At 38.1% G+C, this 21,062-nt stretch overlaps 1 protein-coding gene across 7 annotated transcripts in view; it reads right to left on the bottom strand.

The window, feature by feature from the left end:
* LOC114942845 (RNA-binding Fox protein 1) overlaps nt 1-21,062 on the bottom strand; it is a 267,417-nt gene that overhangs the window by 54,155 nt on the left and 192,200 nt on the right. For 6 of the 7 annotated variants that reach the window (XM_029318296.2, XM_029318295.2, XM_029318293.2 and 3 more), the window contains 2 exons: nt 17,417-17,509; nt 4,173-4,227 (listed from right to left, as the gene is read on the bottom strand). In XM_029318296.2, coding sequence (XP_029174129.1) covers nt 4,173-4,227; nt 17,417-17,509 — 148 coding nt within the window. The remainder of the gene's footprint in view (nt 1-4,172; nt 4,228-17,416; nt 17,510-21,062) is intronic. The other variant, XM_029318298.2, reaches the window with a different exon arrangement.

Below are 21,062 nucleotides of genomic sequence, written 5' to 3'. Positions count from 1 at the left end.
AACCCCTCGGTACAGTGCACAGATTAGATAACGAGAAAAATTCCAGAGATTGCAATATACTCTATTAAAATTACTACTTCATATATATATATATTTGTTAAAATTATTTCTCACTCGACGTAAATTGCGTGCGTTTTATTTCAGTTCGAATTCCATCTGATTTTATCGAGGTCATTAATCAGTGCTTAAATGCTCGAATCCTTTTCGAGTAAGATAGAAATAATGACTTATTTTCGAAGATACACGGTTTCCGTGCGAAAATTAATGGTTCTATAATGAGGCGACTTACTGCATCTATATTCGCCGCCGAACAAATTTCTCTATAATTAGACACGTCCTACTTTTGTGATAGGAAATTGTAATGTATATAATTTTATCTAGGTATTCCATATTCCACCGTAATAATATCGCGTGACATATCAATTATTTCTTTATTTATAAACAGAAAAAGCTAAAAAAAAATTGACTACATTATGTGATCTATATAGAGTGCAAATTATATTAAATTACACGTGTACTTGTATCAAGAGTTACATGAGCAGAGGCCATTTGTACGTGCTATGTGTTAATTCTCTCCTCTTGCAGAAAAAATGAGCACAATGATAAATCTAATCGTACACGCACTTAATTCACCTGTATCGGCTCCGAAAATCTAGGAGAGTACATACATTTCTCTTTCGGTATTATTAGCATCTGAATGTGCGCGGCAAGAGTTTTCGAGAATAAAACTTAAACGCCTTTATCATTTATTTCACGTCTTGTGCGAAAGCTTTGCAGCTTGCGAACTCGGTAAAGAAAAATTCGCGTAAAGCGCTTTTCGCGTCGATTAATGTCTCTATTATATACAGCAATTCTTCTCGAGTCTTCTCGAATTAAAAACACGATATTACTTCGTGCAAAAAATTTTTTAAAAATAATTAAAAAAAAAAAACAAAAATTATACCATCATTAAATCTCTTCGCCACCGATTTGGCGTCGATTAATGTCTCTATTATGTATAGCAATTTTTCTCGAGTCTCTTCGAATTAAAAGCACGATATTCATGCAAAATATATATATAAAAAAAAAAAAAATAAATACATAATAAAAAAATTATCTCATCATTAAATCTCTTCGCCATCGATTTGCCGTCGATTAATGCCTGTAATGTATGTATAGCAATTTTTCTCGAGTCTCTTCCAATTAAAAAAGCACGATATTACTTCACGCAAAAAATTTTTTAAAATAATAAATAATAAAAGAGAAAAACAAAAATTTCATTATTAAATCTCTTCGCCACCAATAAAAAAAAAAAAAAAAATAATAATAAATAATAAAAAAAAAGAGAAACAAAAATTATGTCGTTAAATCTTTTCGCCGTGGATTTGAAATTTTGGGAAAACGTCAGAATCCAGAAACGCCAATCGTCGCTGACACGCTGTCGATTCATAACGCTATTACGACACTATCGAAAGCGAGATGTGTCTCGACCATTGCGCACTCCATCGACAGTTGTCGAATCGGTTATTAGAGGCGTCGGGAGTAACGTGTGCACCTGTACCGCGCCAAATGGACCGAATTGATCTTAACGTCTCTCCTGGCGCGAGCCTTAGCATTCCGATAATTGCACGTCGCGTGCGTGTGTAGGATTAAAGCTCAGAGAGAGAGAGAGAGAGACAGGGAGACCGTCGCTCGATAGAGAGAACGTTCGTCTATCGACATGGGCGAGAGAATCAATCCAGCCGCGAAGTCCTGTTTGATTTGCGATTAAACCGCGACGGATGCATTTGGAGAATGCAAATGCACGAGCAGCGTTGCAAAGTAATCGAACGGATGTATGTATAATCCGATATATAGTAGGTATTTTTACAATTTTAATTAATAGATTCGTGATTACGCTTACCGCGCAAATGAATTTGATTAAAATCAATAACGATTAATAAATAGTGTTTTAATGTGCCGTTCAAATATCTATTTGCGAATTTAAAGAAAAAAAATTATTTAATGATATAATATATATAAATTAAATAATATATATAATATTAAAATTATAATATATATATTAAAATTAAAAAAATAAGGTATCTATCAATGTTAATGAACGTGTCAGAAATAATGTTATAAATAAAATTAAAAAAATATATACAATGTATAAAATTGTATATCAGTTTTGAAGTTAGTCAAATATATCCTTTTGCTTGATCGGAATCATGAATGCGGTTATAATTAGAGACGTTAATTGCGACGCCGTCGTCATTCGGCGTCCTTTGCGGATCCAAATCTGCTGACAAGAATGGCATTCACGTTAGGAAACACTTGGCAACGCACGTTCGATCGTTATTACTGTTTTAAGTAACGTTTATTTATAACCGCACGTGCGCGCGCGACTAGCTCAATCGTTTCGAGCCGCAATAAGAGAGATCGACATAAATCTCGGCTAATTCTCTTGATCAAAGATTCGTACGAAATGCGAGACGCTTAGTTGATTCATGGGGAACGTGATAAAGATTTCCGTCGCCGCTAAACCAACTTCCAAAACCCTATTATTTTTATTGATATTTTACCCTAGTCTTATTCTGTCGTATTAAAAAAATATGTAATATATATTAAACATACAAATATGAAAAATTACACTTATGTATTATATATGCACGTAATTTTACATATTTTACTTTACATACTTAAAACAATTTTTTTATATATTATTTTTTCTAGTTATATGTTTTAATTACACGTAATTCACTAAAACTAACGCGATAATTTGTCATGTCGAACAAAGATCTTTGCGAAGCTTTCGGGAATTAATTATGATCCAGAAGCACCCGCTGGACTGAAGGACTTCATAGTGTAATCAGCGAAGAGCCTATGTGAATAGTCGCTCGGTTACGTAATACCACATATTTGCAATATGTACTCTTCGCAGCTGGTGGTCCGTCAAGTAATCCGGATTAAGCCGCAATTTAAATCGGGCCGGAACGAGGTTAAATTTAGTTTAAAACGCTCTGCCATACTCTCTATATGCTCTGTGTAATGGATGTTGTGCGCGCATGGTGTAAAATTTAACAGAATAAATAATATTCTGTACACATAAATACACTCATATTTTGTCAAGGAATTAATGCAAAAAAAGGTTTTAACTCTCTTACACAAGTAATTTTACTCTTAAATTCCGTTGTACCGATTTTTAAAACAATATAAAACTTTACTCCCTTTATTCACATCGTAGAGAAAAACTTGTGCTTAAAATTTTGTATGTAAATATGTACGTATATTTTTTCCCGATATTTTTCGAATTTGAATTTCAGATTCACTTACCTAAAAACAAAGCGCATTCTTGAAATAGAAAATAAGTAAAATCTATATAAATATATATATATATATATATATATAATCGTATAGAATATTTTTGTCCGTCCGCACTGAGCAAATTTCACATCTCGATGCGCGGCAAAAGAGAAGCGGAAAAGAAAATCGCGGAATTTAGATCTCGCTCCATACGCGCGAGATTTCCCCTCGTCTTATTTTGCAATATGAGGGAAGACTCTTTTACATCTTTACACGTCGGCAAAGTTGGGAACGAGCAAACGCGAACGCAGAAAATGTACATTTCCCGCGGAAATATCTCCGGGGGAAAAAATACGCGCTATCCGCGCGTTTATACAACATAAATCGTACATGTGATAGAAATGATATACGGGCTATATATTTTTTCATTATTTCATACGATGGACTACAAACCCGTGCGCGAGCAATATCGCGCGATCGACCATTTCGCGAATCACTTTCGAAAGCCTCGTATTTTTCTATCGCGAATTTCTGCCGCGTTTCACGAAACTTCAATTTCACGCATCAAATATCCGCGAGCATAATTTTTCTCGCGCATATTATATTTATATATAATCGGGATAGAATCTTGACGGAGAAAAATTGCCTGGTTTTTAGACTTGAAAAATGTTGCAATTTTTGGTAAAAGAGCGAAATCATTTTTAATCGTAATATTTCTATCTTCGATATATCTCCTTACATTGTTCGCGTACAATTCGGCAACACGCTGTATGTACGATGCTTAAGTTTTAATGGAACTCTGTCGCAGTGCCCGGGGCCGTTTAATACTTGAACAGCCCAAGAGAAAGGTTCCGAAAGAAGCGAAAGTTACCGGGGGATAAAAGTGATAAGAAAGTTTCGTTACATACCGTTCGGCACCGTCGGCGGCTTTTTCGTCTGTACCCTCGCTGTTGCGTTGTTCACCTGTCGAATTGTAAAAAGAATCACATATTAGAACAACCGAAACTTCTTACCGAGAGATTTCTATCTGACATTGCCCAACTTTGAGAAATCGCGCGTGGTCGTATCTGGGTCATTTTTCTCGCGTATTTTTCACAAGATTAATATGTGACAACTGTCAAAATATATGAAAAAACTTTAGTAAATTTAGTTGTTATCCAGCGACCAATTAAATTGAAAAAGTGTGAAAACATCTCACAATTTGATTATTTATAACAATGAAATATTTGTGCAAATGAAACAGTTTCATTAAAATACCAACGTAATAATAATTATTAGTCGAAATAATAATAGAACAAATTGTGATTGTATAAAAGCGGCGCAATCACGATGAAAGTATATTTCTCTCTGAATCGAGAATAAAATTTGGGAAATTTTGACAATTTTACGGGGCCACGCGCGAATCCTGTAATGAAATATACGTTGTTCGATGCAGAATCGTATTTGCACAATTGGGCACAATTTGTTTTATTATGGCTTTGAACGTGTTTATGGTAAAATTTTTAAATTGCCTCAATATTGCGATAATTTTATATAATTCTGCATCGTACATGAACCAATTATAAGCAATATTTAACGATTAAAAATTGTATACGAGTGCACGTTCCTTCATATTACTTTTTGTCAATATTTTCATTGGATTTTGTAAATAAATTGTGCATCGAGTTCTCTTTGTGATTCCATCGTTTCGCTTTATATCAGTTATACACAATCAGTAAATGTTTTGAACGTGCAAACGCAACAAGTTTTCTCTTGAATTTAGATATTTTTCTTCTACCCCTAAAATTTGCCTCTTCATACGTAAATTTGCAATCAACATGTATCGATCAGTCGATTGATTTAGAAAATAATTTAGCAATCTTGTAATTTTCGTAAAATGTGTATTCAGAATTTTTTCGTTGTATCAAATTTACGTATCAATATATTTTTTGTTCTAAAATGCATCTAAATTCAAGGAATATTATTCTAAGCGTTAGTAAACATATAATATGAAAAAATCTCTCTTTACGAAAAAAAGAGGCTTTATTTTTAGCAGTTTTCAACTTGCAAAATAAATATTGATCGATGTAAGATAAACTCTAAAAACTCAAACAAAAATAAATAGATAAATGATTGACAGAAACAAATCGTATAACAATAAAAATATTTTCGACATTTAAAATATTATACGCAAGATTGAAATTTATCACAATTTTTTATTTTCGAGCAAAACAGGGAGCCGCAGAAAAAAAAACAATTTATTAAATTTAATTAAACGTTACTGTTATTTTACAAGTTAGAAACTGCGGGGACTTTGACGGTCGACGAATTGAACGCTCGAATAACAATCAATCATTTGTTATTCAGTAATTTGCGTCTTCATTATGCAACTTATATCTATTTATCGCTTTTTAATATACATAAACGTTATAATATCGTACTAGCAACTATTACTGTAACGACCGAATTAGATATCGACAGTAAAAACGATTTTAATCACTGAATCGCGCGCGGTAACAGTACGACAAATGCGACGCACAATACGTGTATAAATAACGCGCGAACAATTCTCGCATTTAATCTCGTCGACCTGCAAAGAGAGCTTTACATGCGCGTCAATTGTCGAGGGAGAGAGCGAGACACAGAGAGAGAGAGAGAGAGAGAGCGCGACAACGCGGTTAAATAAAAGTCAACCCGACTTGTCGAAGGGCGCAACTAATTTCTTTTATTACGCGCCTTACGGATATCAATTACGCGAGACAGTTTAATGAAAGCGATAAAAAGGAAGCAAAAAAGGGCGAAAAAAAGTAAAGAAACCGATTGCTCCGTCGCGCGTCTGTCAGAGATCTCCTTCTCTCTTCTCTCCCTCTGTTCTCCTTCATGACCGAGAAAACAATGGCAAGTCTTCCGGTAGATTTCCGATTATTTCAATTTCGCTCAAGTACTTTCGCGTCTGGCAAAAAAGAACGAGTCCCTCCGCGACTTGTTTCGTTCTTTATCGGGAGAGAGAACACTTCGCTTACCATGGGCTCTCTCTTCAGAGCTTTGCTTTTTGCTTCTACCTACCTGGTCTCTGCCTACCTACCGATCTATACCCCGCCTTCTCGTTTTCCTGCCCCACTTTGCGTCCGCTTCCGCAACGATAGAGAAGAGTTCCGTCGAGGCACAAAAGGTTTGCGATACCGTGGCGTATCGCGTCGCGTTTCTATGTATATACTATGTTTAAACAAGCAGCACGAAAATGCACGTCCGAGCATAGTTGGGACACTGAATCTGTCTCTTTCAATCGAAAGTAGGGTGTACAAATGTGCGATCGAGTAATTATTAAAGAAATTTTATTCATTGTATTTTGACAATTACCTCTGATAAGTAAGTCTGCGAAGATCATAGAAATCGGAACAAAAAATTATGTAATCATTATTTGTTCAAAATTCACGTTAATACATTACACTAAATCATATATATATATAATTTTATTAATAATTTATTTTGTTAATATTGAAAGGAATCAGCCGATCAGCTGATCGCGCACGCGCGAATCTGACAGCTGTCACCGGCAAGCGAGCCGAGAGATCAGACTCTCTCTCTTTCGAGAAGTATACACGATCAATCGAGAATTTTGTATACGGGAGTCTCAGAATAAAATTAGTCTTTGTTCAATTAACAGTAATCTGAATATTTATCTGTAGTGACTTTGAAATATCCTTGTTCCGATCCTTCGCATATCCGCGCTTTCGCTAAGTTACGGTTTAAATTAATAACGATCATCCTTAGACATTTATTTGAATTTATTTCGTTTAAATAATTTTCGTTTTCAATATATAATTTTGTTTATTTATTATTTCAGTTTCTCAACTATTTAAATGACACGAGATGAAATTTTTCGCATTTTTCAGAACGTCAGGAAATACGACGTTGTTCGCAGCTGTGATTGATAAATAAAAGATTGATGTGCCTCGAATTCGCGCGACAGGAAACGGATCTTGAACAGCGTATCGACTCTCACGAGGATTGTGAATTACGAGGCTTTATCCAGGGCCAATCACGCCGACTGGTATAGCGCATCGTCGAGCAATTTGCATTTTACGATCTTGTTTCCAGCAACGAGGATTTGATATCGACTATCGTACATTTCGCGGCATGTAGCGCATAGGTTAAACGAACATTGTTACTAAGGAACATGAAGACCGGTGATAGGATAGTCAAAGTTACATTTCATTTAAAAATAATCAATTATTCAAATCATTATTATTCATGAATCATGCTAGAACATCGTTAGATTGAATTTTAATTATCTAAGCTAATAGTGTTAAATAACACCTATTATATGCATATTGTACATGAAATGCGTATATGTATGTATGCACAAACTGTTTTATGATGCATCCCAAAGTGATAAAAACTGCCGAACTTTACCTGCGATCTAGACATGTCGCTTAGGAAAATACGAGTGTTTTTCATACATTTGAAAAAAATAAATAAATTCGTTCCTGTCCGCATGAAGTATCGTTATGCCGCGATACTGGGAGATGCAACCGATGCAAAAACTACGCGGGGTTGTTGCACTTTAACGAATAAACAAACGAGCGAAACGCAAGCCGAGAATCTATCCCGATCGATGATAAACAAACGTGTCCGTGCGTGAACTACCTTGCTCTGACAAACAATTGTGGCACGCCGGGCGAATTTTTGTTTGCCGCATTCGAGAATCAGCGTATCGCATTCATTGCATTCAACCGACGGGAAGCATCGCGCACAGCCCGATTGTTTTGCAAATTATAGCAGCGGATATTAATGACACCAAGCCGAAATCGACAGGCAATTTCAATTTGGATCGGGCGTTATCCCTCTCGTGTTCTTATATATAAATAGAGACGATGCGCGTTTCGACAAAATGCCGTATGTAATTGTTCATCCAAAATTGCACCCCTATTGAAATAACAAGATGAATTTGAAAAAATTTTGCGACTAAAAATCATTACAATATATTCTTGAATGCAGACGAGACTTTAAATTGAAATTTTATAATCAGTATAAATTTGAAAGTTGCCAATTTTATTACCGAGAGATCAACATTTAATATTCGCATATTAAAGTTTAACTATAATAGTGCCAGCATGTGAATATATAGATACACAATTAATTTAACGTTCAATATAGAACTAAAATCGATATCTCATTATAACACGTTCTCTCCCTTTTTTAAGGGTCTCGTTTGAATGTACGAGAAAGACTCCAAAGAGACAATGTCTCCGCGATCTTATCTGTGTTACTTTATTAATTCGGCGCGAAAAAAATTATAAACATAGACCATTAAATAATATGCAAATAACAGGGTTGCGACGAAAAAATTCGTTTCGACGGCCTTGTTACGAGACTATCTATCTATCTATATGGAATAATGTGCCGTCTAAAATTATGCATAAATCAATATTGCAAACTCCTTCTGCAGAATGCATTGATCAATGTCATCGCATATTTAACCCTAAATGTCGCCTTGTATTATATGCGATTAAAACACGTATGTAAATAATAATATACAAGAAATTGCAATATGAAACTATATAACATTTATATTATTTTTTAGAGCAATTAAAATTTAATAATGTAGACAATAGTCAAATCTATTAATTTAAATTACAAAATGCAGCGCAAAACCACGCGAGAAAAATAAATTCTTCGAATATATATTTTCAAAATTTAAGTAAGCAAAAATTGAGGCTTAAATTTCACTTATCTTGATTTTGTACAATACGGACCACCCTATTACATAATGCAATTGGTCGCGAGCACCGACGAAGGCAAACCTGTTACATTAATCAAGACCCGAATACAAGAGCGATCGGTATTCGCAGGATCTAACAATCGACGCGATTCTCCCCGGCGAGAGAGAGAGTCCGCGAATTTCTCGAGCACTTATCTCATTCCCCAGCAGGGACTCGTCCAGACTTAGAAGGAGTCGCTTGCGATCGAATGAACGAAATGGCACTTTGGAAATTTCACGTAACCTCGCTCGTCTTCGACGAGCGGATATCTACATAAATTTGACTTGCTAAGGCCGAAAACTCGACCGCCGACCAACTGCGGGGTCTGACCCGTTCGTGGATGGCGATAGGGTACCTGTCGTTAATACCGGAAGCGATGTACGTAACCTATGACCACCCGCCGTCGCTTCTACTAGGTCATGTTAGAATCGTGCGGCGAAATGTACGAGGTAATCGAAATTCTGCCCTCTCTTCTACCTGCATCTCTTGCTTGCTTGCTTTACTAACCCGAATGCCCGAGTGTTACACGATGACCTTAATGGCGAAGGAGCTCCTCCCTGGGTTCTTTTCATCATATACAGCTTCATCGTTAAAAATTCCTTTTCGATCCGCCTGCATAATCACACGTTTCAAACTGCTCTTTCCAATTTTCCTCAATTATGCCTATAGCTTCATATTTATGCAACCCTCTTTGATAAAGATTGACCTTGGTATACACGATAATCGATGAGTACAAGACATGTCCAGATATTTGGTTGTCATTTCACAATCTATAGTTTAAGGATTTTATTATCTACCTCTATGTACCTCTTTTGAAGAATTTTATTGTCAAACTATTGAATAGAAGAAGATGTCGCGAGTATGTGAGAATACAATAAAAATTCCGTTTATATTGTTCGGGATGCAAATGAAAATTTGAAAAAATATTCTCCGCCTTGTTTGTACATTCCCTTTTGGGTCTTGACCGCGGTTGAATAAGTTACAGAATCGTGGCCATGGAAATGCCCTTTCCTCCCAATTCCGTTTGCGGGACACGTATGAATTTTTCATGCACGATTTAATCGCCGATTCGCTTCTACGAGCGCTATGTTTGCACGTTACCGCATAAGGCATTGTCGTCCTCGCTGACCCAGAATGTCGACTACTCCTTTACATCTTCAGGAAGAGCTTTTTCCGACTCGTAGCCGACCGTAGTAGTAGTTGCGCCAAGGCCGAACTCGTTAACTTGCATTCACGTGCGACAACTAGAACTTTCCTTATCCAACTATGTAACTTATCCCTCGCGGCGTTAACGTATATACATAAAAGCTCTTTGACTCTTGAAAATCATCCTCTCGTCGCGTAACAACTCGACGTAAAATATATTTATCTTGTAAATTATATACAGGGTGTATCTAAACAAGTGTGACAAATTTTAAGAGATGATTCTTTGTCAGAAAATAGAACTTGGTTTTTTCTACTAATAAAAAGGATATTTATTAATATCCTTTTTTATCTTCCTGTATTGTTACAAGAGGATGAAACTAACTTTCCTTCATTTTCAACAAAGAATCATCTCCCAAAATTTTTCGCACTTATTTAGAACACCCTGTATAAATAATACAGAAATATAATTTACGCGTAAAAATAAGGTAAATGGCGCTCCTGAGTAAAGTGCGCTTTAAGATAATACTTTTTCTTCGTCTCATTACTTATGTATTCGAGTTTATAGTATTTCCTGAGACAGGCGTGAAACGCGTCTCCTAAGAAATTTCTCGCGCATTTGGCAGAGAACTATCGCAGAGGTATTTATTTATTCAGCCGCGCTTTCCTCACGTCACTTTTTTCCTCATCCCCTGTCTACTTTAAATCGTCTTACGACGGCATTAGCATTGTCATTATCCCTTCCCAAAGCTTCGACGCGGAACGACCTGAAATGTCAGCTTATTTGCGCTAAGAGTGTATAAGAGCTTTTCTTTCGACGGGATTTCTTGTCGTTTCCGTAACAGTTCTTGCTCGTTAATCCGCATTCTTCGTCTAGCGGCGGGTCGATGTAATTTCAACCTTTCGCAGCCTCTGTGTCATTTGTCATTTGGCGAGCAATGAATCGTCCTGCTGGATTATGTATTCGCGAGGTTATTCCTTAACCTTAAGATCCTACCCTAGCTGAACTGCCATAAGCTCTTATCAGCGGGCTCGATCGATCCGTTTAAACGTTCTCTCTCTCTCTCTCTCTCTCTCTTTTTATGTGGATTTTCCGCGACACGCGACGCTTTTTGCTCCCGCTATCGACGGATCTATTCCGCCTCTTATCAGAGACAAATGTTTGGCAAGGACGATATTTCGACAAAACAGCGGAACGTAGATAGAAAGAAGGATCATCCTCTTCGCCGACCTAATCTCAATTCGCTATTCTACCGTCCGGAAAATTCGAGAGATAAACAGATGTCTTTATGTACTTGCCGATCGTGAGAGGAAGAAAGCAGCGAAAAATTTCATCACGGTTAATCCGAGGGAATTCCGTTGCACGTGCTCAGTTTTCCGAAACACTTCAATTTCTCGAGATGCAATTATGATGAAAGATCACGAGTTACCGCATCGCGAAATATAACCCGGATCTAACTCGATCTCTGTGAAGGATCACAACTGCTTCATGAAAAAGTTGCCGCTCAGAAAATGAACAAAAAATAAAATAAAATAAAATAAAAAAACCACGAAAGAGAAGAATAGAGACGCGGTCGAGTCTTTGGAGACGTAACGAGTCGACGCTCGGGACAATGCGGACGATTTACAAAAGGTGTTCGTTAAGATAATGTGGACCATTGAATGCGATATCTGCCGGTGCATTGCAAGCATCTTTGCCTCCCGTTATAAGAGGCGTCGTTTTAAAACGAATCTCTAAATACGCGACGATTTCTGCGCAAACGTCTCCCAGTTCGATACTCCTCGACTATCGAAAGTTGCCCTCGTCTCTTTTATTTCCTTCCGGAATTCGCGTCTGCACCTTTCTCGTTGCAAGGGACGTAAGCAGCTAACGGGGCGAAATGAAAAGATCCCCTGGAAATCGAAATAAAGTCGTCGATGCGAAACGTGCGTTCGGTGGCGAAAAGGTCAGTCGCGTGTTAAAGATTAATAACGGCGAGTAAATGTCTGCCTCTTTCGGTCGAAAAGATAATATTCCTTTTTTTTTTTTTTTTTCCTTTCCCGTAATATGTACTCGCGGATTGGAGCAAGTCTTGTACACTTCCGTGTATCGTGCAATTTTTTGCAAGAATTATGCTTTGGAAAAATTTAATATTTAGCGTTATTATGTAGATGTTTCTCTTCTATCGATTCATGAATAATGTATAATCCGTATAACTAAATTCTGTATATTCGAAAGTTTTGCATGCAAAACATTTTCCCTTGATTTTTCGATATTTTAATTTTTATTTAAATCTTCATTCCTCAATTTTGTCCATCGATTTCCTCAGTTTTGCGAGGATATATCGATGATGAAAACCGCGGATGAACACGTGATGAGCAACCTCAAATTTCACGAACGAGCGAGTTCGTTTCCTATCGAAGGGTGAGCTAAATTGCGCGTGAAATGTGAATACTATAACTCGCTGCTTGTTATCCCGGAAAAGTAAAAAAAAAAAAAAAAGTGATTTCTCTGCCAAATTATGTTGTCGTTAAAGGAAGGAGAAATAACGCGACAGGTGTCTCACCAACGTTCAATCGATATATAAAAAATCAATGATCGAATTTAGAGAGCTCGCCAAACTATTCCGAGGATCCAATTTCCGAAGTCATCGAGTCGGATTAATGTTCAGAATTATTTAAAGCCGAAGGAGAGAGAATCGGACGCACAATATAAAAAGTCGCGGTAATTAAAAAGTCTCTCGGGAGAGATTAGCTAATAAAGTAGCGGTCCTCCCACGGAAAGTTGGTGAGAAATTCGCAATGGCTAATTGCGTTTCTCCTCAAATCTTCCACTCTCTCTACCCGTATAATTGCTACGATGAACATATCGGTTTACGCGAATTTCGAGGAATTCCCCGCCGGAATATTCGCGGATATACACACGCGCGAATTTTTATTCCACATTCTTTTCGGAACTCCGTCGGCTGGAAATTAACGGCGAGAAAAAAAGGCGCGATCTCTAATTTAAGATCCCTCCCTAATCTCTTCCGCAATTAAAGTGCTACGTCACGTTCGTGAGAAAATTACGCGTAAAAGAATTCTCGTTAGAGTTCGTTCTCATTCTTTGCCATCTCGTTGGTCCCCGGACTGGCGTTTTAGCCTCCTCGCGCCTTTTTTAACCTCTCTCGCTCTTTACGGCGGCTCTTAGAAAATTCAACAAAGGACCTTAGGTACTTAGTACTTGAGTAAAACGGGTCAAATGTCGTCGCGTAAGAGTGATGACGTACGAGATATAATCGTTCTGAAACTGCTCTCGCGTTGTTAACTGACGATGGGCCGCTGAATATATATGAAAGCCTTCTCTTTGTTAAAATTCGATCGCGAGTGTATCCAAATAAAATGCAAATTGCTCGTCGAAGAAAAGTCATTAACGTGCCATTATCACGCGTAATTAGCGTAGCTGTTTTTTTTCTCCGATTGTCTCGATTGCCATTTGCGAAAGTACTTGAGTCCCCATGTGTTTTACTACCTTACATCTAATTAGCTTACATATATATATAATTGTTATATCTTAAATCTATTATTTTCGTTCGCACCATAAAATGTAAGTAATTTTATTTTAGGAGAAAGTAAGCGCTACGCGTGTGCCGGTCGAAAAAAATAGGCAAAAGAGAAGAGATTGAAAATGTATTTTGTGTTAAATAAAAAATATATACAAATCATAAAACATAATAAAATAAAACTAAAACAAACTCGCGGATGACGAAGTATTCATGCAGCAGTTTTGTGTTTGTAATTATATTTTGTTTTCACAAACTTTAAAATATTTCTCTATTTGTAATAAAAATACAGAATACTTTCATTTAACAAAATATATATTGTCCTTTCCTAGAAAACAAATCCGTAAAAAGTAGAAAAATAAAGATAAAAAAAAAAAAATAATTGTTTCTATTCCTCGCGGAACAAATACTTCGTCACACGCGCGAAAGTATAATCTTTCGACAAAGAGCTGTCGGGAATTTCACTTAACGCTAGAAATGCAGAAAACGCGCGTGGAGAAAAGTAAATCGGACACAAGAGAAACAGGAAAAGAAAAAAAAAACAGAAGGACTTAATTCACAAGTGAAAAATCGACCGTGGCACGGGTTCTCGTGTAATGTCGCGTGAGAGAGCGGGCACAAGTGCGAGTATGCATTTCTCATTATATATACATATGACTCCGGACTCTTTTTGCTCGCCGGTAAAAAAAAACGGCACATTCCCGCTGGGGTTTCCTTACCTTTTCGGACACTTTGCGAGGTCCTCAGTGTCCCACGATCACAGCGTGTATGCGCCCGTTTGTTAATCTCTCTCTCTCGCTCTTTCTCCCAAACTGAGCCGATCGATCGATCGATCGATCTGTTCTTTTGTCGCTCGCTCTCTCAGATTTTTTTGTTCGTTTTCAATCGACTTTCTATTTCTCTCGCGCAGAAGCTCTCTATAGAACAACAGGAGATCTGCGTGAGACACACGATCGTGTATTTTTTGTGCTTCGCTTCGCTTTTGGTTATCCCTGCTTTTTCCGAACAGTAGCCGAACCAGCCGCGCACAACGGGCCGGATCGTCCAACTAGCGGATTTTCCAGCTCCTTTGTATGCGGTTCGTTTACTTGTCGTTCGACGATCGCATTGTTTCGAGCGCGTCCACCCCTTCAACTTCGTTCACTTTGCATCCGAGGCTGCGCCCGCCAACGCGAATCTTTTTCCGTTTCTTGTTTAACAAGACCGTTCTCGGAGGGAGGATGACAGTGGCGCAAACGAGAATTTAAAGCTCGACGCGCTTCAACAACGTGACGTTCCGAATCCGCGTTGGCAAGCAACCCCGAGATGCGTCTCTTTTTATTCGCTTTGGGCATTTTATTCGAGGATCCTCGAGACGAGGAGATTGGCAACGCTATTTTCTCGTATTTTGTCATTATTTTCGAGATCTGTCGCGAGAAATTTCGTCCGACGATTTAAATAGAAGAATGCGCGCGCGGTTTTAATATAAATTCGTGCTATCGCGTATCAAAAGATCGGATGATTTCCCCAGCTTTAATTGAGCCATTAAAGTCGCCGTAAGAAGGACCGACTCTGATCAAACAGAGACGCCACTATCGAACCGGAAAAAATCCAAAGAAGTAATCACTGACCGTGATTTAAGAATATAATCCTATTACGTCCGAAAAGCTATATAATGACGTCGGAGGAAAATGCGCCGGGGATCTTCTCGGAAGCAATTTCCCTCGCGTCGTTCTTTCGCGACGATCCTTTCAAAGTATGAAGAAAAGGGAGAAATCAACGACGACAAATCCCTTCATTAGCCTCACCGAGATATTGAATTTTAATTGAAACAGTTACCGAGACAGACAATCGAGATTCGCGCGCGATCGTAATATCGAACCATATAGGTCTTTGAGAAGTTGCCACAAAATTCTTATGGCATTTGATTGTCCACAATTTGACGTTCTTTGTCCGCCTTCCAAAAAATTCAAAATACACAAAATTTGAATAAATTTGATCGCGAGCTCAAAAAGTCAACAATCAATTTCATCATAAGCATCCCTAAGTGCGATTATTTAAAAATTACATGCTTATATGATAAAATTTATTCAAATTTCTTTTAATTTTTTTTTGCACGATGGACAAATTGTGGAGCATCGAATGCCACATCAATTTTGTAGAAATTCGCACTTTGGGCTGCCAACTTGACAAGATCATACATGTATTTGAAAGGCGCGAGTGTCAGTTAAACGAAGCTAAAGCTCACGCGACGCGTACGAGATCGGCTTCGAGACCGCCACGAGAAGATAACTAATCGAGTTGTTCAATTAGGCTAAACCGTTGTTGTTTGGTATCAGCATCGACGCAGCAGATGCTGCGGTTATCGCGGTGGCAGCCGAGAGCTATGAAAGCTGTGCGCGATGATCAAAGCTGAGAGCTGTCTGCATACTACAGAGCCAAGAGTGTCAAGATTTTCGGTGCGGAGAATCCAAATTATTACGCGCTATAGACAACCATTTTTCATTGCAAATAATCGCGAGATTAAACAAATTCATTTATCGACTTCAATTAATTTTATCAACTCATTAATTTTTATTATACGCTACAACGCATTCTTCTATTTTAAATACCATTTTAATGAAAGTGTAAAAATCTAGCATTTCGACACAATCGTTGCCATCTCGTTCGATCGTCTCGTTTATCCTCCAGTCGATCCGACGGAGCTTTACCAAATGCATGCGTATAATTATAGCGCGGAATACAATTAGCTCGACGACTACGAAGATAATTCCCTAATGAAGTAAACTTCAATTATGCATCCTCGTATAAGCGCGTACACGCGTTTCAAAAATGTATTACGGTATATAGGAAAAAAAGTAAAATAAATAAAAGGCGCGGATCGCTCGAGACTTTCTCCCGTGCCGATTTTCACCGGCCGATCAATCGAAAAGAGAATTTGTTGATCATTCGAGGCCCTCGAGCGGAGATCGAGCCTCGCCAGCCAATCGGAGGCTCGTGGACCACTCGACGATCCAATCGAGTGACCATCAATCAGCTTGATCCAGGCCACGAGAGAAATCTCTCCGACCTCTCTTCGCCATTCAACTCCCCATCTAGAGCCCGCGAAATTACCTCGCGTTTTGTTAATTACCGCGATCTAGTTGTCTCTCTATCTCTCTCGGACAAACGGCTCCGTCGAATCGCGAGACGGATTGTCGAATATCTCGAATCGTAGCCCTTTCGCGCGAAACGGAGATCTACGATTCGTCAATTCGACATCTCGATCGTATATCGCGATTTAAATCTAGTTTCTTATATATATCTACAACCTTCGCGTCGCGCGCGTGTCCATCTTCAATTTTGTTTTTTATATTTCAGAACGTAAGTAGAATTCACAATAAATTAACAGTAGCATATATCATTAATTATTAGTCCATAAATATTGGAGAAACTTTATTCAAAGTCGCGAAAGATGGACATTCGCCGACTCAAAGTGTCTTAAAACTATCTGGCGACCACCATATTTACTCGACTCGGAAAATCAAAAAAAAAAAAAAAAAAAAAAATTGCACTTTAAGAATGAAAATCGCAAATTTATCGTGAGATTTGGAACGAGTCGAATTTGATATCGTGGTCGTCCATTTTAGTGCGCGCATTTTCTTTTAAATGCGCTCACTCAATTTTCCTGAAAGAAAACACATCTATACGAAATGGATTAATGACGATGTATATATATATGTATGTATATATATATAATTTAAGTATAAGAAAGTTCATGCACACCTCAATCTTTCTGCCCTCAACCACGGTGCCGTGTAGCCTCTCACGTGCCCGGTCCGCGTCAGCACTATTTGCGAATGTTACAAAACCGAATCCCTGCATGCAAGGACAGACAAAACAACATGCATTAAACTCAACTTACAGACTGCCAGCGCTTCGCAAAAAGCCGACTGGCTGGGCCGACATTTCGTCATTGCACGCGCGTGCACAAATAATACACGCGCGCGCGCTCACGCGCGTTATACGTGTATCACGTATATTACTATATATATATAATTATAGAAAATATATGTACACGTTATATAGGAATAGGGGAAGTGTACATATGTGGGGGATGCTCCGAAGGAGATCGCCGGGGCGCGATATCGGGGAGGGTGAGAATCATCCCCTCTTTCGTGCCACGATGATCTCATTCATTGAAATCAAACGGAAAAAAGAGCGCGTCCCCGTCGGTTTTATATTTAATATTATATATTATACTGTACTGTGTTTATCGAAATATATAAGAATTTTTGTTTGCACGAAGATGTTAAACTCGCGTGAAAGAAAAAAACACACGTCTTATCGGAAGGTATAAAAAATGATGGGAATATTTATTTCCCCGTCTCTCGTTTATAGCTTTCGCTGAAAAAAATTATTAAAAATTAATATAAATATTTATTTCAATACTGCTTAATAAATCGTTGATTTGAAACTAATAAATATTTGTCTCGAAAAGGATTTTCTTATATGAAATAAACATTTTTCAGATCAAATATTAATATTATTAGTTTCAAATAAATGATTTATTTCGCGGTATTGAAATAAATACTTATTGGAATTCAATAAATTTCTTTTTCGGTGTTTGAATTTTCGCGAAGATACGCCTCTTTCTCGTGACGTCGAGCTCTTCACGCTTCTAATTTTTCGACAGATTTACGAGGCGAATATCGACGTATAAACGAGGTTTCGAACGGAGATGGATCTTCCATCGAGGAACTAGATGGAAAAGATGCAGAAAGCTCGATTCTTCAACCCGGCCGCGGGCGACACCGGCCAGCTCTTTTGTGCTCTATCTCTCTCTTTGAGCCCTTCCATCACCCTCGACAGCCTTTTATTTATTTCTTTGACGCATAATAGTCCCTCTCTTTCTCTCCGATTCGATTGTTGCGAGATATATATCGCGAGTACGCGTTAATTAATTTTCGAGCCTCGAGACGTGACAGAGTTTTTTGGACTTTCCTCAATTTATCTCGCGCTTCTCTTCTTTCACGAAAGTATAGACATTGATAGCTTTATTATTTCAAATACTTTTTGAATGAAATCGAAAACTCGATAATGCTTAGTAATGTCCGAGAATAAAAACCACGTTATTAAAATAATTAAATTAAATTGAGAAAAATGTAATTATTTTTAGGATTATATTAAAACGCGTTAAATCTTTAACCTGTTTAATTTAATTCAAATTAATATTAATGATCTCATCGAACAACATGTTAATCTCAAAAATTCGCAAAGTAAAAAAATGCAATTATGTCCGATTTTTCGGGTCAAGGGTTTGGAAGGATCGAGAATTGTGTTAGAGCATCAAAAGAATCACGGATCAATTCACCGCGTCGGGTCAAGTTTCTCGTTAATTTTTTCGACTATTTTTTTTTTTTTGTATAGGATAGGGGCACTTTATTTCGAAATGTCGACGACCAGGGGGTCTGCGAGCGCCTCATACTGCTTACGGAGACGCACCAAACAACGTGCAACAAATAAGTAGATATAAAAATCATGGTAAGAAAATCATGGTCATGGTCACATTAATCATCTCATTATCATATCATATCATATCGTATCATGTCATACCACGGTCATCGTCATATCATTAAAGACTCTTGCTTGTATCGGGAGGTGCGTGTACGATTAAAAAAAAAAAAAAATAAATAAATATTCGATCGGAAGGGAGCAAGTTAGACACGCGTAGAGGAAAGTGTGAGGGACAAGGCGAGCAAGGCGTGTTGTATTATGTTTCTCAGTGTGTGTGTGTGTGTGTATTCCCGTCTATGCGTATGAATTTTCACCGTCGAAAGACGACGACGTCGGCGACAGGAAATTGCGTGGGAGGCGTAAAAAGATTAGAATCGAGGGTGTCGTCGAGAAGGGCACCAAGAGACCTCGGTTCGACTCCGGAATATACGTAGGAATATACGCGATATCGCGGCGAACTGAATGGTGAACTGAATGGCAAAGTTCCTAGAAAGAGAGAGAGAGAGAGAGAGATAGCACGTATCACGACCGCACGCTATCTTACGTCGCGGAAGAAGATGATTCCCGTCAAGGAAGGGCACGATCGATTGCGCTGCCTGCAGTCTAGTTTCACCTCTGAAAACGTGGCTACCATAAGATATCGCTCTACGATAACTCGCCGTCGATTTTGTTCCTTACGCTATCGCGCCGTGAGTTCTCTCTTGTTTTCCCGAGAGTTATCGAATATTATCAAGGATCGTACGATGCGGTTTCCGACGCTAAAAATTGCGGCGTTATCATCATGGAATTTTTAGCATAAAATTTGTATTACGTCTAAATAGATGATCGATCGCGCTGTCACGGGATATCAATTTCTATCAGACATTTCGCTATCACAACGCCTTGTCGATATTATCAAGATGACTTATATATCGTCCCTAAAATATGACTTACTATCCCTCGAACGTGACTTTATCGAAAAACTGCTCGAATACCGACATTACATATACATCGAAGGAAAGTACTATCAATCATACCGTCTCGTATGACCTTGCATAATTCTATATAGAAATTAATATGAATATTTATTCGCGAACGAATGTTCTCTCCCCAGAGTTCAAATCACGGCCTAATTTCTCCTAAACGATCCGCGACAGAAATTGCTGCACAATCGCGTCGATCTAAATAATACTGCGTCGTAAATTCGGGTAAATTCCGTAAAGTTCCGAGAGGTCTTTATATATCCGTAAGTGCGCGAGCGATCGAAATCGCGAGTGCTTTTATCGTTAAAAGGATTTAATCGAAGTTCGGGGCAAATCGAATTAACGGAATGGCAGCTTCTCTCCTTCGTTAGCGAGTGAAAAAGAACGGCGGGATAATCGAGTTTCCGGCGCTGATGTCCTTCTTCGCTCGCGCCATCCGTTTCATTCCCTTTTCCGAGCGATGAAGCTGTTGTTAGAAAGCGGTTACGAGCCGTGCGGAAGATCGCATTAAAACCAAATCAAGTATGGCATCGCCGGCAAACTTTTCTAATCAGGGACGAGAAACGACGAGGAATGCCGCGGAAAATGCGATTTATGAGTCGAACACGAGCTCAAGTTACGCTAAAAAGTCTCCGATATATTTTTAGATCGTCGAGGGGGTTTAAGTTTCCAGGAGTTCCTCTTTTAATAATCCTAATCGCTTCGCGATAATTCCGTAATTCTTTAAACGACGGCTCGTTAATCAAATAATAAATACATCCCGAGTGGAAAAATACGACCGTTTTAGATTTTCAGGGAAAACACGAGGAATCGGAGAGTCGTGTATGCCTACGTGTATATTTGCATCAATTACGAGGGCGAGTAACATTCCGTTTACAATTGTCAAACGCGCAGTTAAATTATAGTTGGAGGTCTCGTTCGAGTATAACACGCGGTTCAACATATAACAATAT

The sequence above is a fragment of the Nylanderia fulva genome, unplaced genomic scaffold (genome assembly GCF_048542155.1).
Source record: "Nylanderia fulva isolate GAGA-0341 unplaced genomic scaffold, ASM4854215v1 Scaffold2, whole genome shotgun sequence".
NCBI lineage: Eukaryota > Metazoa > Arthropoda > Insecta > Hymenoptera > Formicidae > Nylanderia > Nylanderia fulva.
The sequence above is the reverse complement of the archived record's forward strand: the minus strand, read 5'-3'. Positions and strand labels throughout refer to the sequence as shown.